This window comes from Oncorhynchus masou, chromosome 11, assembly GCF_036934945.1.
Source record: "Oncorhynchus masou masou isolate Uvic2021 chromosome 11, UVic_Omas_1.1, whole genome shotgun sequence".
Taxonomy (NCBI): domain Eukaryota; kingdom Metazoa; phylum Chordata; class Actinopteri; order Salmoniformes; family Salmonidae; genus Oncorhynchus; species Oncorhynchus masou.
In genome coordinates, this window is record NC_088222.1 from 24,761,465 (window position 1) to 24,779,611 (window position 18,147).

At 42.2% G+C, this 18,147-nt stretch overlaps 1 protein-coding gene across 1 annotated transcript in view; it reads left to right on the forward strand.

Annotated features, from left to right (window-relative positions):
• The first annotated feature begins 304 nt into the window (after window positions 1–304).
• Window positions 305–18,147, forward strand: part of LOC135547835 (roundabout homolog 2-like) — a 149,752-nt gene continuing 131,909 nt past the window's right edge. The window contains exons 1-2 of the mRNA XM_064977063.1: window positions 305–359; window positions 4,478–4,804. Of these exons, the coding sequence (XP_064833135.1) occupies window positions 305–359; window positions 4,478–4,804 (382 nt within the window). The remainder of the gene's footprint in view (window positions 360–4,477; window positions 4,805–18,147) is intronic.

An 18,147-nucleotide genomic window follows, 5' to 3' on the forward strand; every position in this document is an offset into this window, starting at 1 on the left:
GAGCCGGTCGGGGTGATGCTATGAGGCGAGCACATCGTCGCTCTTTGGTTAGTGTCTGGTGATGAGACACCTCCAAATGTTGTGTGGAGAAGTAGGCTACCCATCGAGTGCGCTCTTGGTGAGAAAACATGAAGTCGTATGGTGAATGATTTCGTTGTCCATTAAAATATAACTTAAATGATTTATATTAAAATTCAATAGTTTATATGCTCAGAACCGACTACAGAGTCGCACAATAAGCAAGGTAAAGAAGTCTATCTGACGGGTTTTGCGCTAATATACCGTGGACGGTTACTATGCCAGAATGGGTCTACTACGGTTTTTATTTTTCTATGGACTATTGCACACCCAAGTCAACGGTAAGTCCTGGAACCTTTCATTTGATTTGGTCACCACAATTAAGTTTGTAATAAAAACATAGCTTTTCCCTGTTTTTAGTTTTAGATATACACATAGTCTAAGTGTGGGTACCCCACCTAAAACATCGAACAACCCCGCGTTTGATTAGAGCACCTGCAGTAGCAACTGTATTTTGCCTGGCTTGTTCTGTCTATTCCTCATTTCAAAACGTTGCAAAAAGCAGGCGAAAAAGGGGTGCACACATGTGGTTTCTGTTTGCGCGTTAATGTGTCTCAACATTCAGGGGTTGATCCTTTCAACGTGGCTTTGATGCACCAGACTATTTTATGAGCAATGGATTGTCAATGTGTTTTTTATCGATTGAATTCGTTGACATTTTATTAATTATCATACAAATTAATCATATATTGCAATTCGAAACATATGCTTATTTAGGGGTCCCTGATTAATTTAATTGTTAATGAATACATTTTCCTAATTGATGTAAGTCTATCATTAGGGAGGATTTGAAAGGTTTAATTTTGCCCTTGGCTGATAAATGAAAGCACCATTTATTCGGTTTCAATGTAATGACATTCAGCACTCTATTGTGTCAATTACCCATAGGTGACTGACAATATTTAATAGGCAGCAGCTTTCACTTTCATTATCATCTTTCTTTTGTTAATAATAAGTTGTCACCCCCTTCTTTATATTTAATAGACACCATTGATGTCCTACTACATTTTCACAGTCTTAAAGGAAAAACTATATTTGGTATTTTTAATCCAGTCCCAAGTGTTTTGCATGTCAGCAGTGAAGTTTTTAAGATATTGGATTTTCAAGAAGCATAGTGTCACTTGCCACATCACCATGATGAGTCCTAAGTCTTGAAAACTTGACTGCTGACATAGGAAACATTTTGGGACTGTCAACAGCGGACTGAAAAAAAATAGCAAAATATAGTTTTGAGTGGATTTTCCATTTAAGAAGAATAGTGTCTAAGAAATGTAAAGAAGGGGAAAACATGGGTGAAGTTGATGGATCTATACAGTTGGACCCCGAACATCAGAAGGCTTGTGTTAGACTCAGATGATTTGGGTTCTGATATGCAGCTGGTGGAACTTAGATTTTTTCTCTGAAAGGTCCCAAAAACATGTCATGGAGACTATTATGCTGAACTATCGTATAGTCCTGTAACTTGTTTCAGTCTGTTATATATGGACACTGTGTCCACTGCTCACAGGACATACTGTACGTACTCTGTCCCTTGAGCACCATCACTGGTGAGGACACAGCACTCATAACGGTTGAGCTTCCTGTCTTGGTCGATATGGGCTTTCCAGGCCAATGCCACTGTGTTGTCCCCCACTGGACATGCAGCTGTTTTTGATGACCATGTCCACATTGAAAGCATTGATTTGGTGAGAGAGGGGGCTGGTTCCATCCCTATGGCTGTTGACTACCATATACACAGTGATGCCCCACTCCATTGCTTATATTCTACCACATTTACATTTTAGTCATTTAGCAGACTCTCTTATCCAGAGCGACTTACAGGAGCAAAATGGTTAAGTGCCTTGCTCAAGGGCACATCAACATATTTTTCACCAAGTCAGCTCGTGGATTTGAACCAGCGAACTTTCAGTTACGGGCCCAACGCTCTTAACCACTCTTACAGGGCTTTCATTCATCTCCTGTACCTGTACAATTGGGTAGCAGGTGTTATACTGTGTGCTTGTATGAGTATTTTATTGTGTTTTAGTAGCAGTATCTCTCTCTGTCTTTCACTCTCTTTCACACACACTCACCCACCTCTCTCTTCATCGATTTTTTGCTTTATAACTTTGTCAAGTTGGCTTTGAGGTTGTTTTCTGCCTGTGCATGTGTGTTATTGTTGTGTATGAAAGAGGGTGACATGGAGAGTTTTTGGCAAAAGGCCATTTGACTGTCTGTGGGTGATTAAATGGCAAGGTCTTGGCAGCGCTGTGTTATTGAAAGTACGCTTGAGATTAAACAGAAACATTATGAGACAACGCCATGTCACAGAGAAAGACACATTATCATCCTCTGCTGTGATGGGAGAGTCCAAGATGGTCAATATCATTAGTCTATATTCAGTCAATTCCTGATAACTGTACATTGGGTGAAGTGCATACTCTATGTGCACAGTGCAGTTCACCAATCAGCAATTCAAATACATTCATTGTACATGCACTTTAAAAGTATAATTGTTATTCCACTGTAATTTCAATCGACATCATAATTTGTCAATATTGGTACAGCGTGTTGATATCAGTGGTAGGTGATGGTATTACCATAACTATTCTGACTGACTGGGTTCCCTCAGTACACTTCCCTTTATGAATATTCCAGCCAACAGCTATGTTCAGTAGGAGAGGGATGTCAGCTGTAATGGATGTGACAGTTGATATGGTCAAAGTTAAAGTGCAGAGGGAGATGCTGTTTTCATATGTTTTTGTTTAGCCAGAGTGCAGCTAAATCCCAGTCAAGCGTAGCCATGACATTTCTGCTGTCGCCTGGGCGTACAGTTTTACCTCAGAGAGAGAAAGATAAGGTAGAGCGTAATGAGTTTGGAAAGACCATAGCTGCTCTATGGGGAAACCTTATCTCAGAAAGTTCAGGTTGTCGGAAGACCTTTAAGACTAGTTTATTCAGGGATAAAAACCACTGCCCATATGCAGGGCCATAGTAGAGTAAGCCCTGGGTGGCTGTAATGAGAATTAGTCTGTTTCAGTTTCTGTACTGCTCTCAGGACTTGGGTGAAATTGAGTGCATGAATTGCGTGGGCAGTTCCATGAACAGGCTCACTGAAGGGACTAATGAAATGAGAAGCTTTTTGGAGGGCGGAGATCTTTGGGTTACGTATGAATTTATAACTGTGGTTGTAGTTGAATGGATCCAGCCAGTTCCCATTAGGGCCATTAAACACTAGGTGGGGGTGGGTGTGGGTGTGGGGAAGGGAGGGGGAGAGAGAGTAAGTCAGACGGGCAGGGAGTCGGTACACTTGAGTGGGCTGGGTATTGGTAATTATCTGAGAGTGGCGTTTTGGAGTGTGGCATGCCAGTGGCTGGCAGCTTCGCTCAGGTTAGCAATCCACCTGTTGGATTAGTTAGAGTCTGATGGATTTGAGAAGCTGGAAATAGATGTATTTTGTGTATGGTTAGCAGATTTCCCATCAAGAAGAGCTGTGCAGACTTGAAAGAGCAACAGTTGCAGAAAACTAAACCCATTACTAAAACATATTTCTGTCATGGCTCAGCTTGTCTCGTCATCCAACTGAACACTATAGCTCTCTCCCAGGTTACTCTGTTAAATGCTCACTCCCATCCTTACACAGAAAAACAGAGTAGTGTTTGTCATATCCCATTTGTCTTGGTATGAGTAATGATAGAATCATGTTGTGTTGTGATGCCTCACTGCGTCACCAACACAGACAAGGGGAGAAGAGGAGGGTTGTGGGTACTAGGTAGAGCTGGAGGCAGTGTGGGAGCAAGCGCTTGGTAATGACATCAAACACTTGCTGCTTCCTCTCCTTCCCACAGCATGGTTGGGTTGCTTTTCCTCCACTTCCAGCCGACACACAGGAATGTGTTCCTGTTGACTTGTTCATGGTGACATCAAACCCTGGGTGAGGGACAGAGAAACAGACTCCTCATACACATTGAATGCAAAAGTCTGATTCTGTAAAAGAGGAACAGAAGACACACAAACATGTTGATTATGCTTTTCTATATCCCCAATGGGCACACACGTGCCTATCTGAAGACACGCTTAGAAATAGAAATCGACATTCAACATTTATTTGCTACACACACTAACAACCAACTCCTCACCCAGCAACATCTAAGAGGAACAGAGCACTTGACGGAATGTGTAAATGAAAAATCTGATTAGCCATAATAACTCTCTGTCTTCTGTCTGTCAGTGTAGATATTGCGGCTCGTTTTTGTGTGGTACCATGGTGTGTGTGCTGCCTGGCACTCATTTATAGGCTTTCTCTCAGACTTTCTCCCTGTATATTTTACACATCAATCCGGACTTACCGATATTGTCAGTTGGTATTACTGAACATATCTTATGTGTAGCTAATCATTTCTCCAATCTCTCCTCCCAGGATCTCGTCTGCGTCAGGATGACTCCCCTCCTCGGATCGTGGAGCACCCCTCTGACCTCATCGTGTCCAAGGGGGAGCCGGCCACCCTCAACTGCAAGGCGGAGGGGCGTCCCGCCCCCACGGTGGAGTGGTATAAGGACGGGGAGCGGGTGGAGACAGACCGGGACAACCCCCGTTCCCATCGCATGCTGCTGCCCAGCGGCTCCCTCTTCTTCCTGCGCATCGTCCACGGCCGACGCAGCAAGCCAGACGACGGCAGCTACGTGTGTGTGGCCCGCAATTACCTGGGGGAGGCAGTGAGCAGAAACGCATCATTAGAAGTAGCATGTAAGTCCCACCCACAATTCTTTATATTATGGATGAGTGCCATGAAATTGGAAAGATAGAGTGCCCCATTGGACGAGCTGTGTTGCCTATATGTGTATGTGTTTTAATGATGCTGTTATTGTAAACTCGATGATATGACCATTAAAATGATAGTAGTAGCACATATTTTGTGGATGGTAATATTGCAGTCATACATTATAGTTATGAAGAAGTATAATTATAGAGAATAATTGCAGAGAATACTATTGTGTTGAATAAAGGTGTGTGTGTGTGTGTGTGTGTGTGTGTGTGTGTGTGTGTGTGTGTGTGTGTGTGTGTGTGTGTGTGTGTGTGTGTGTGTGTGTGTGTGTGTGTGTGTGTGTGTGTGTGTGTGTGTGTGTGTGTGTTTATAGACCTATATAGTAGTCCCTATAGGTCTTAACGGTGTGACAGCAGCTTGATCTATTGATTGCCATTACTGGGGTCCAAAGAGGCTAAATGAAAAATATAATGAAAAATGGATGAAGTCTCTATATTGTTCTTTGATTTCTGTTTGACGTCGTGCACTCTCTCTGCCCCTCACTGGGAAGTTAATGTGGCCTCTGGGATGGGAAGGCTTGACGTTAAATGAGGTGTTACATTTTTTTTCAACTTAAATGCAACTGAGTGTGGGAAGGGCAGGACTATAGCTACAAATGAGGTCTGGACCTCATTTTTTCAATGAATATATATATTTCAATGAATATATATATATATATATATATATATATATACAGTACCAGTCAAGAGTTTGGATACACCTACTCATTCAAGGATTGTTCTTTATTTTGACTATTTTCTACATTGTAGAAAAATGGTGAAGACATCACAGCTAGGAAATAACTCATATGGAATTATGTAATAACTCAAAGTAGCCACCCTTTGCCTTGATGACAGCCTTGCATTCTCTCAACCAGCTTCATGAGGTAGTCACCTGGAATGTTTTTCCAACAGTCTTGAAGGAGTTCCCACATATGCTGAGCACTTGTTGGCTGTTTTTCCTTCACTCTCCTTCAGTCCAACTCATCCCAAACCATCTCAATTGGGTTGAGGTCAGGTGATTGTGGAGGCCAGGTCATCTGATGCAGCACTACATCACTCTCTTTCTTTGTAAGTTAGCCCTTACACAGCCTGTAGTTTTCTTGGGTCATTGTCCTGTTGAAGAAAAAACAAACAATAGTCCCACTCAGTGCAAACCAGACAGGATGGCGTATTGCTGCAGAATGCTGTGGTAGCCATGCTGGTAAGTGTGCCTTGAACTCTTAATAAATCACAGACAGTGTCACCAGAAAAGCACCCCCACACTATCACACTTCCTCCTCCATGCTTCACCACACATGCGGAGATCATCCGTTCACCTACTCGACGTCTGACAAAGACACGGCGTTTGGAAACAAAAATCTAAATTTGGACTCATCAGACCAAGGAACACATTTCCACTGGTCTAATGTCCATTGCTCATGTTTCTTGTCTCAAACAAGTCTCTTCTTCTTTTGGTGTCCTTTAGTAGTTCTTTGCAGCAATTCAACCATGAAGGCTTGATTCATGCAGTCTCCTCTGAACAGTTGATGTTGAGATGTGTCTGTTACTTGAACTCTCTGAGGTGCAATCTGAGGTGCAGTTAATTGTTGATTTCTGAGGATGGTAACTCTAATGAACTTATCTTCTGCAGCAGAGGTAACTCTGGGTCTTCCTTTCCTGTGGCGCTCCTCATGAGAGCCAGTTTCATCATAGCGTTTGATGGTTTTTGCGACTGCACTTGAAGAAACTTTCAAAGTTCTTTAAATGTTTTGAATTGACTGACCTTCATGTCTTCAAGTAATGATGGTCTATCATTTCTCTTTGCTTATTTGAGCTGTTCTAGCCATAATATGGACTTAAGGCTAGGGCTGTCTGCTGTATACCACCCCTACCTTGTCACAACACAACTGATCGCCTCAAACTCATTAAGAAGGAAATAAATTCCACAAATGAATAAAAAACAAATGGTGTGTGATTTTTTTACCCGTTTTTCTCCCCAATTTCGTGGTATCCAAACCTTGGTTGGCGCACACTGTGCCTGGCACGCCACAGGAGTCGCTGGTGCGCGATGAGACAAGGATATCCCTACCGGCCAAGCCCTCCCTAACGACACTAGGCTAATTGTGCGTCGCCCCACAGACCCCCCCGGTTGGTTACGACAGAGCCTGGGTGCGAACCCAAAGTCTCTGGTGGCACAGCTTGCGCTGCAGTACAGCGCCCTTAACCACTGCGCCACCTGGGAGGCCGAACAAAAATTAACTTTTAACAAGGCACACCTGTTAATTGAAATGCATTCCAGGTGACTACCTCATGGAGCTGGTTGAGAGAATGCCAAGAGTGTGCAAAGCTATCATCAAGGCAAAGGGTGATTTGTTTAACACTTTTTTGTTTACTACATGATTCCATTTGTGTTAATTCATAGTTGTGATGTCTTCATGATTATTCTTTCTTCAATTAAGAAAGACCCTGGAATGAGTAAGTGTGTCCAAACTTTTGACTGGTAATGTATATATATATATATTTTTAGGAACTCATTTGGGGTCTCCACTTACTGTTGAGAGTTAGAATAGTGGAATACACAAGTTGCAATTTCGAAACGTGGTTGTGCATCAGCAGTTTTTCTCTTGTTATATATAACTCATTGACAGTCACTCAAAAAGCCCATGTCAGAGAAAAAAATACATTGGTCAATTTTAGTCTAGTTCGTCACCGGCAGCCTTACCATTATGCAGAAGATGCAATTGCCTTAGGCCTCACATCACCAAGGGGCGTCATGAGCTGGGTTGCGTTTAAATCCACTGCATCCGCATATGTCGGCCTTTCACATCTACGATGGAAGGTGGCAGAGCTACAGAGGTGTTTGTCAGACCATGTCGAAAATCGGTCTTCTCAAGAAAATGTCTTTAGCGTCCGAACGGTTTGGTCTTAACATTAATATGACCCCTCTATGGATAAGATGAGACTCTCACGATGATATTCTCTAATTTGCTCTACGACCCCCATCAACTCCCGTAAAAATGGCCCTATTCTTATTGTGAGTAGCTTAATTTATCTTCCTCTAACTCCGCCTTCTACTGAGTTTATACAAACTGTTATATCCTACCATTCTGATAGATTGGAGACTGTTAGAACATGTTGTTGTAACGTTCATCATTTGGTTGTTATTCCATTGGTTACCATGATGTAGATGCCCAGGTGTGGCCCACACTCATTAAATGTGTTGCTTTTAAATGTTAGAGCAATTACTAGTAAAACCTTTCTTGTGAATGACCTCATTAGTGAGGGCAACGTTGATTGCACGTTTCTCACTAAAGCATTGGCTGTCTTCAGACTGTAGTGCCGCTCTTATTGAAGCCTCTTCCCTCAAAATTAAAAAGGTTAAGGGTGACAACCTCTATTTTTACTAATGCTCTCAGCTGTAAGGACATTTCATTTGGCAACTCTGGGTCTTTTGAGCATCATGCTATACTGTTTAAGTCAGCACCCAGTGCATCATGCTATACTGTTTAAGTCAGCACCCAGTGCTGGCTCTAACCCTGTATAGGCCACCAAAGCACTAACCCACTTTCTTTACTGATTTCTCTGAACTATTGTCTATTGTCCTTGAGAACTATGATAAAATCATTGTGTTGGTCGATTTTAATATTCATTTTGACAAAGAGACGGCCTCCAAGGCCATTGAATTTATGAATCCTTTTAGCACTATGGACTTTATCCAACATGTTACTGGGTTCACCCATAACTGCGGCCGTAGTCTCAACCTGGTTATTACCAAGGGGCTTTCTATTGATGTAACCTCTATTGTTGACACTGCTTTATCTGATCACCACTGTGTATTTTTACTACCTTGTTGCTCATATGACAGGGTAATACTGAACACATTATTAAAAAACATTATCTTACTTCTGAAGTTGCTACAGATTTTATTGAGTGTATGAACAGGAATGTGACAAATAGCTTTTTACCAACTGAGGAACATTGCCAAGGTGCGGTCATTTCTATCTCAGGCTGATACAGAGAGAATTATCCATGCTTTTATTACAAGCAGGCTTGACTACTGTAATGCTCTCCTGTCTGGTCTACCTAAGAAAGCCATTGGTCAACTGCAAAACATACAGAAAGATAATGACCAAGATCAGACGGAGAGCACACATTACACTGGTTTTGAAGTCTCTGCACTGGCTGCCTGTGAGTTCTAGAATACATTTTAAGATTATTCTATTGTTTTTTAAATCTATCTATGATTGTGCACCCCAATACATATCAGACATGCTTTTGAGTTACGTACCCAGTAGGTCCCTCATGTCCTTTAGCACACTGGCCTTTTAACTATCCCCAAAGCCTAGGACCAAGAGTCACGGAGAGGCAGAACCTGAGGGGTGCTGAAACTGTGGACATATTTAAACTGTGGACACATTTAAACTGTGGACATATTTAAACTGTGGACACATTTAAACTGTGGACATATTTAAACTGTGGACACATTTAAACTGTGGACATATATCATCAAACACACCTTTTTAGCTGAGCATTTGCCTAGGGTGCTTTTTTGGTCTTTCTGTTTCTGTTTTTATTGTTATTCTTTTGTTTGTTGTGTTCGTTTTGTAGTAAATATTTCTGTTTTTATTTGCATTGTTTTTTTTTTGTTTTTTTTTCCTGTGAAGCGCATTGCATTCATGTCTGAAATGTGCTATATAGATCATCTGAAGGTAACTTGGTAAGGGGATACCTTCAGAGCTTTCTAATGTATCTCAAAACATGCTTCCTTTTGATAAAATGTTTGACTATGTTTGAATATGTATTCATCTGTTATTCAATGCATGTATATGGGCTAATAGCAGTACGGCCAAATTCAATGTTTATTCAAAATATTTTTTTTATATACATTTTTTATACCTACAGGGGTCCTAAATGTCATATCACTTAATTATCCTTGGTATGACCATCTTAAAACAATTCCATATGTTAGCTTTGTAGTAGCCTCACGTTACCATACTTCCAAAATCACGTCACTGTCCAGCCTCCCTTGGAGGTTTGGAGAATTTTGTATTGCAAAAACGGTTTGAATGGTCAGCTGGCTCCCAATGGCAAGAATTTGATTGGATGTTACATTTAAAGAACCCTTCCCCCCACATGCACGCTGGTGCTATGTGTTCTGTTCGTCACTGTTTTCAAACCAGGAAGGACACATTTTACAGAGAATTGTTCTGTATGCTAGTTTGCAACATAGCAGAAAATGGAGCAAAACCTGGAGGAATTTAAAATAATGTTTTGTCAGAAGTGTGCTCTACACACAAAATCAACATAGATCAGCATACTGTATTTTGATGGGGTTTTAATCAGCGATTTCCCAGCCATCCTCACCATAGACTGTAAAAATAATCATCATGCACTGTTGCACCTAAGACACTAATCTAGTGAGCACTATTGGATCTCTGCACAAGCAAGGCATTTTATTGGTTTGATGTATAGTGAGGCGTCACTGATTTACACCGGGTCTCCACCCCTATTTAGCTATTTTTCTGCCATGAACTTCCCCAGGCTTACCCGTATTAAGGAAGCCTGGTTTTTGACGAGGCCAGCCTCGGGCCCTTAGACTCATGGGCAGGGCTCTCCAACCCTGTTCCTGGAGAGCTCCCCTCCTACAGGTTTTCACTCTAAACTCAGTTGTAACTAACCTGCTTATCATCAAGCTAATTATTATTATCAAGCTTATCATCAAGCTAATTATTAGAATGAAGTGCGTTACATTAGGGTTGGAGTGAGAAGCTCTCCTGTCCAGGAACAGGGTTGGAGAGCCCTGCTCTAGGGGGATACAATACGCATTTCTTTACTGCTGATAATCGTTGCAGAGGCAGAGGACATGTATGTGTAGCCCATGTACTGTATCTGATCCTGCCAGACAGCATCAGATACATGGGCTACATATAGTAAAACAGAAGGGCACTGTTTCACTCGCTCTGATACTTTCTCCTGTGAGATAGTTTCAGCCACTTGCGATTGAAGGAACATTGGCGGGTGCACAGTACGCTGTTCGGATGCTGGAATTATTTTGGACGATCGATCGAAGGTAACCTAATTTTTGCTGTGATTTGTTTGACAATCAGATGGAAACATCATGACTGGTTGTGTTCATGGCACATTAAAAGTTCATAGATTTTTACAGTTAAATTACATCTTTACTATAAAATCCATTAAAAAAACACTGGCCTCATCTTGTGGCCTCCAAATCGCTCATCTACAGTAAATTTGTAGCAATCATGGACAAATTATCGACTGGGAATGCAGGGCACATGCCCAGGGGCCCTATTTTCCAGGGGGCCCCCAATGATTTTGTTAGTTACTCTCACTCTGATATCATATTAAAATGGCATAAGTCATGGCACAATTAGTATAATTGCAGGAAAGCTGTAAAACTGCACACAAAATAAAACTGTAAAGCAAACGTATTTGTTTACCTTTTGTTAATACTTTTTTTTCCTTCTAACAGATCCCACTGTTTGTATTAAATGATAGTTTTTAATCCCGGTGCTGAGTTAATGCAAGTTAATGTGTAGCGGCTAATGATAGCTAATAGGGTATGTGTTTGTAGATCGACTGAGGTGAATGAACATACAGCAGCCGATGTCATAATGGCTGGGGTCATTTTAGCTTTTAGTAAATGAGCTTCAACTTTTTAGTAAATGAGCTTCAACTTTCTTAAAAGGTATTGGATGGGTGGGTGGGATGAATATTCACTGGACTATTCACATCTCCATTATGTGCCAAACTGAACTGGTTCCTTGCCACTGCACAAACATTCTGCACACTCATAGCAGACAACTAAGAAACAATGCACAAAATGTGAATGGTCTGTAAATATAAATTGGCTAAACACATACTGTAGCGACATAAATATCCACATTCATTCACATACTACACTGGTGGTTTGCAGTGTGTTTTTAAGTGTGGGTCTTAAGGGAGAGTATGACCTGATGACGTGGTGTACACTTTCATCCCTGGGGTGAGAGGAGAGGTTGGGGGGGGGGTCCCTCCCTTTTTTCCTGCCTTAAATCTGTCATCAGACATCTGCCTTGCTGTCTGTCGGTGCCCTGGGGTCAGTGATGAAGCATTGTTGGTATGGTTGGTATGGTTATGACACATGCTGATCTTTACACTGGTGGATTTGTGTTTGGCGTGAGCCAGCCCATGTGAGACTGAAGGAGCACCCGGGAGGACACCCCTCTCACTCAAACCCAACAGCTGCTGGACGAAGACAAAACCTAAAAACTCTGTGTGTGTTTGTGCATCCCATCCCCTCTCTCCCCGCTTTCTCCTTCCTAACTCTTTTCCCCTGTCACATGGGGGATCCTAATAAATATTAATTCGCTCAGTTCTCCGCTTCTATCCATTATCCCTCCGTACTCTTCTTCTCCTCATCCTGCTATTTCCTCTGCCTGGTTTGTAATCAATACTGCCCTGCTGTCCTGGGAAAGGATTATGGGTGAAGAGCCGCAGGATATCTGAGACACACACATCAGTTCTCCAGCTAGACAGCTGTGAGTGTGAGAGTGTGTGGTGGGAGGGAAAAGTGTGTGAGTAGGAGGGAGATGTGCTGGCTTTTATTGTTTTTGTTTTTCAATGGGATGCCATGGGAGGATGAGATATAAAAACAATTACATGATGCAGATTAAATACATCTCTAAATGGTACATACGCTATATATATACAAAAGTATGTGTACAAAAAAGAGCAGACAGCCATGCAATCTCCATAGACAAACATTGGCAGTAGAATGGGCTTATTGAAGAACTCAGTGACTTTCAATGTGGCACCGTCATAGGATGCCACCTTTCCAACAATTCAGTTTGTCAAATGTCTGCCCTGCTAGATCTGCCCCGGTCAACTGTATGTGCTGTTATTGTCAAGTGGAAATATCTAGGAGCAACAACAGCTCAGCTGTGAAATAGTAGGCCACACAAGCTCACAGAACGGGACCGCTGAGTGCTGAATCACATAGAGGGTAAAAAATTGTCTGTCCTCGGATGCAGCACTCACTTCCGAGTTCCAAACTGGTGTAAAGCTTGCTGCCATTCTACTCTGGAGCAGTAGAAACGCGTTCTCTGGAGTGACGAATCACTCTTCACCATATGGCAGTACAATCTGGCAGTACAAATCTGTGTCTGTCGGTTGCCAGGAGAACGCTACCTGCCCAAATGCAGAGTTGCCAATCTATAAGGTTTGGTGGAGGAGAAACAATGGTATGGGCTGTTTTTCATGGTTTGGGCTAGGCCCCTAGACAGCCTTCCCAGAAGAGTGGAGGCTGTTATAGCAGCAAAGGATGGACCAACTCCATATTAATGCCCATGATTTTTTTATGAGATGTTCGACAAGCAGGTATGTCCACATACTTCTGATTATCTAGTGTATTTTAAATCATGCTGGCTAAGTGTGTGGTAAAATGACAGGATAGCTATGGGATTACTGCGTTAGAGACAGCAAAAGCGGAAGACTTCACCTTGGCCTGGCCTTTTCAAAATTCTGTCTCTAGTTCTGATATTGTTTTTGACACCCCCTTTCAAGCCCCTGAACCTTAGCCCTGACCTTAACCCCACCCTCTTTTAAAAATGCAGATTCATTAGTACCATTAGACCTCAATGTTAGCCTACGTTCTGGTTAAAATTAATTGACCCAGATACCTTCCTGACTTACCCATAGTGAGAAAGCTCAAATTGAGATGCTAATCAGTTATCTCGATGACGACTGCCTCCATGTCTTAACACAGGAAATGATAGCAGGTGCTGAGTGGGAATGTTGTCTTTGGGTGTGAAACAGACTAATGAGGAGATGTCTCCCACTCAATGGCTGTCTCTAAGCCATCTTTTTATGGGCTCTCACGCATAAAATTGTTAGTTAATGTGAATACAGATTACATTTTGTTTAGACTTTTTGAGTAGTTGACTAAAGTACTTGACTGGGATGCCTAAGAAAGAGCTTCAGTAACATTGTGCCTTCGAGGGCAGGTGGATCAGGTCTGAGGAGCACACAGTGTGTTTCTGACACTGTGACGAAGTGTGTTTCTGACGCTGTTACACAGTGCGTGCACAGTGTCGGCAGGCTTCTGCTGTTTTGTCAGCATAGCCAGGGATTATTTTAATAACAATCATCACTTGCTGTCAATGTCAGCAACACCCAGCCAGCCGTCCTCCCACGTCCCAGCCGCCCCACTGACCGCTCCAACACTGCAGCTGAACGCTATTTCAGTTATAGCATTATAGCACCCACAAACGCCCCTTTGACCCCCCCGACCCCCTGCAGACGGCTTTAATGGGAATGACTGGCTGCTGATGGGGTTAGGAGTAGCTATAATGACTGACAGAATCAAATTAATGATGATGTGTTGCGAGAGGAGGGGTGAGGTGTGGTGGGGGAGCCGGGGGGGAATGCGAGGGTGTTGATTGGTATAAATAATTCACAAACAGACTCCCCCCCACCCACTCACCCCCTCACCTCTCTGTCTGTACACTCCTCTGGCTTTTAGAAGAGTAGCCAGCCAGACAGACAATCGTCAGTAAATAAGTCCTCATCGTCCCAGACAGATAGCCAGCCAGACAGACAAACATACGGTTAGGATAAACGCCTGGAGTAGTCAGATGTTTTGGCTTGCACACAATGTACAGTATTGCATATTGTGATGGTGTGTGTGGATTTAGTGGTCAGTGAGGATGTGGTTGATATGGCAGACATTGTAGTGTTTGAAGTCACTGATCATGTAGTGCTGTATTAGATTATGGTGAGATGGTGCTGAGTTAGTGGTTTGTTCAATAATTATTCAACACATTTCTGGTAAGTGCCATTGTGAGATTATAATTGTGGTTAGACCGTAGTAGAGCTGCTGAGTGTAATGTATGAATGGGTATTTGGCACCCAGTCAGCTCTCATTAATCATAGGTCCCGCTTTCTCACACTGACAGCCTTCCCAGCCCCATGCCATGCCTTCCTGAGTGTCCTGGGAAGGTGTGGGGACAGGGTGGCTTGAGCGTGGAGAAAGGCTGCCGACAGTCAACAGACACCCCTCTCATGTACTAATCCTCCTCCACCTCCCAATTGTCAAGCCTGTGTAAAGCCTGTGTTGAGAAACGAGATCATAGGTGAGTGAACTTGGCTGGGCCACCATGCACTTTCTGACAGTTTCAAATGTCAGGGGACCTAGTCATCCATGGCAATGTTGTCATTGTGTGGGCTAGCCACCCACTAAAGAGCTAGGGTATAATACCAGTGATGGGCAGGTCTTAGCACAGTATACTAGACTAGAAAGAAGTGAGTTTAGGTATCTTAATTAAAACCTCTTGAAGCTAGGGGGCACTATTTTTATGTTTGGAAAAATAACGTTCCCAAAGTAAACGGCCTATTTCTCAGGACCAGATGCTAGAATATGCATATAATTGACAGATTAGGATAGAAAACACTCTACCGTTTCCAAAACTGTCAAAATATTGTCTGTGAGTATAACAGAACTGATATTGCAGGCGAAACCCTGAGAAAAAACAGACCAGGAAGTGGCTTCTATTTTGAAAACTCCATGTTCCATAGCCTCCCATTGCTCCATTTAAAGGGATATCAACCAGATTCCTTTTCCTATCGCTTCCTCAAGGTGTCAACAGTCTTCAGACATAGTTTCAGGCTTTTATTTTGAAGAATGAGCGTGAACGACCACATTGCGTAAGTGGATAGGTGGGGGCTCTCAGAGTGCGCAAAAGAGAAAGGCGGCCATTGTTACTCCCGGTCCTAGTGAAAAGCCAACTGTCCCGGTTGATATATTATCGAATAGATATTTGAAAAACACCTTGAGGATTGATTATAAAAAACGTCTGACAAGTTACCTGATGCTAAGTGAACTTATTGTTTTGTTGAGCGATCGACAAACTTACACAAACGCTTGTATTGCTTTCTCTGTAAAGCATAATTTCAAAATCTGAGACGACAGGTAGATTAACAAAAGGCTAAACTGTTTTGTAATATTGCACTTGTGATTTCATGAATATGAATATTTTCTAGTAATATTATTTGACTGTGGCGCTATGCTATTCAGCATTGCTGATGACAATTATCCCGTATCCGGTATTAGTGGTTCAGAGAGGTTTTAAGATATGAGGTGTATAGTGTATCTTCTTTTCATTATGGTGTACTATATCTTTGACATGAGAAGCAATATCTCCAGCACAGTACAAAAGAAAAGATAGTGATGCGTAAGAGTAAGTTACCATAAAGTCTTCTCACATAACCGTCTGTAGCATCCGAACAGTTTGGCCTACAAAGTAGTATGACCCCTCTATGGAAAGATGGGACTCTCACGAACAGGATGGTGTTCTACGTTTTTCTATGACCCACACATGGGACTCGTCTGAAGATGGGACTCGTCTGAAGTCGGTACTGCCAACTTCTGTTTGTAGCGTCTGAACAGTTTTTGCTACACACTAATATGACCCTTCTGTGTAAAGGTGAGACTCTCACGAACATGTACATGTACATGTTTTGCTCTAGGGCGCCCACAGGCCTCACAAGACTCATCTGAATGTCCCCCATTAACAGTCAGAAAAATACAGTACCAGTCAAAAGTTTGGATACACCTACTCATTCAAGGGTTTTTCTTTATTTTGATTATTTTCCACATTGTAAAAAAAAGTGTTAAACAAAAAAGTGAAAAAACATATTTTATATTTGAGATTCTTCAAAGTAGCCACCATTTTCCTTGATGACAGCTTTGCACACTCTTTGCACATTCATCTGGAATGCTTTTCCAACAGTCGTGAAGTAGTTCCCACATATGCTGAGCACTTGTTGGCTGCTTTTCCTTCACTTTGCAGTCCAACACATACCAACCATCTCAATTGGGTTGGTCGGGTGATTGTTGAGGCCAAGTCATCTAATGCAATACTCCATCACTCTCCTTCTTAGTCAAATAGCCCTTACACAGCCTGGAGGTGTGTTGGGTAACTGTCCTGTTGAAAAACAAATGATAGTCCCACGAAACGCAAACAAGATGGGATGGCGTATCGCTGCAGAATGCTGTGGTAGCCATGCTGTTAAGTGGGCATTAAACTCTAAATAAATTACGGGAAGCGTCACCACTAAAGCACCCTCACACCATGACACCTCCTCCATGCTTCACAGTGGAAACCACACATGCGGAGATAGTCTGTTCACCTAGTCTCACAAAGACACGGCAGTTGGAACTAAAAATCTCACATTTGGACTCATCCAACCAAAGGATATATTTACACCGTTCTAATGTCAATTGCTCGTGTTTCTTAGTCCAAGCAAGTCTCTTCTTCTCATTCGTGTCCTTTAGTAGTGGTTTCTTTGCAGCAATTTGCCCATGAATGCCTGATTCACCCAGTCTCCTCTGAACAGTTGATGTTGTGTCTGTTATATGAACTATGTGAACAATTTATTTGGACTGCAATTTCTGATGCTGGTAACTCTAATGACCTTGTCCTCAGCAGCAGAGGTAACTCTGGGTATTCCTTTCCTGTGGTGGTCGTCATGAGAGCCAGTTTCATTATAGCGCTGGATGGTTTTTGAAACTGCACGAAGAAACTCTCAAAGTTCTTGAAATTTTAAGGATTGACTGACCTTCTGTGTCTTCAAGTAATTTTTATTTTATTTGATTTATTTCACCTTTATTTAACCAGGTAGGCAAGTTGAGAACAAGTTCTCATTTACAATTGCGACCTGGCCAAGATAAAGCAAAGCAGTTCGACACATACAACGACACAGAGTTACACATAGAGTAAAACAAACATACAGTCAATAATACAGTATAAACAAGTCTATATACGATGTGATCAAATGAAGTGAGATAAGGGAGGTAAAGCCAAAAAAAGGCCATGGTGGCAAAGTAAATACAATATAGCAAGTAAAACACTGGAATGGTCGATTTGCAGTGGAAGAATGTGCCAAGTAGAAATAAAAATAATTGGGTGCAAAGGAGCAAAATAAATAAATAAAATAAATACAGTAGGGAAATAGGTAGTTGTTTGGGCTAAATTATAGGTGGGCTATGTACAGGTGCAGTAATCTGTGAGCTGCTCTGACAGTTGGTGCTTAAAGCTAGTGAGGGAGATAAGTGTTTCAAGTTTCAGAGATTTTTGTAGTTCATTCCATGTCATTGGCAGCAGAGAACTGGAAGGAGAGGCGGCCAAAGAAATAATTGGTTTTGGGGGTGATCAGAGAGATATACCTGCCGGAGCGCGTGCTACAGGTGGGTGATGCTATGGTGACCAGCGAGCTGAGATAAGGGGGGACTTTACCTAGCAGGGTCT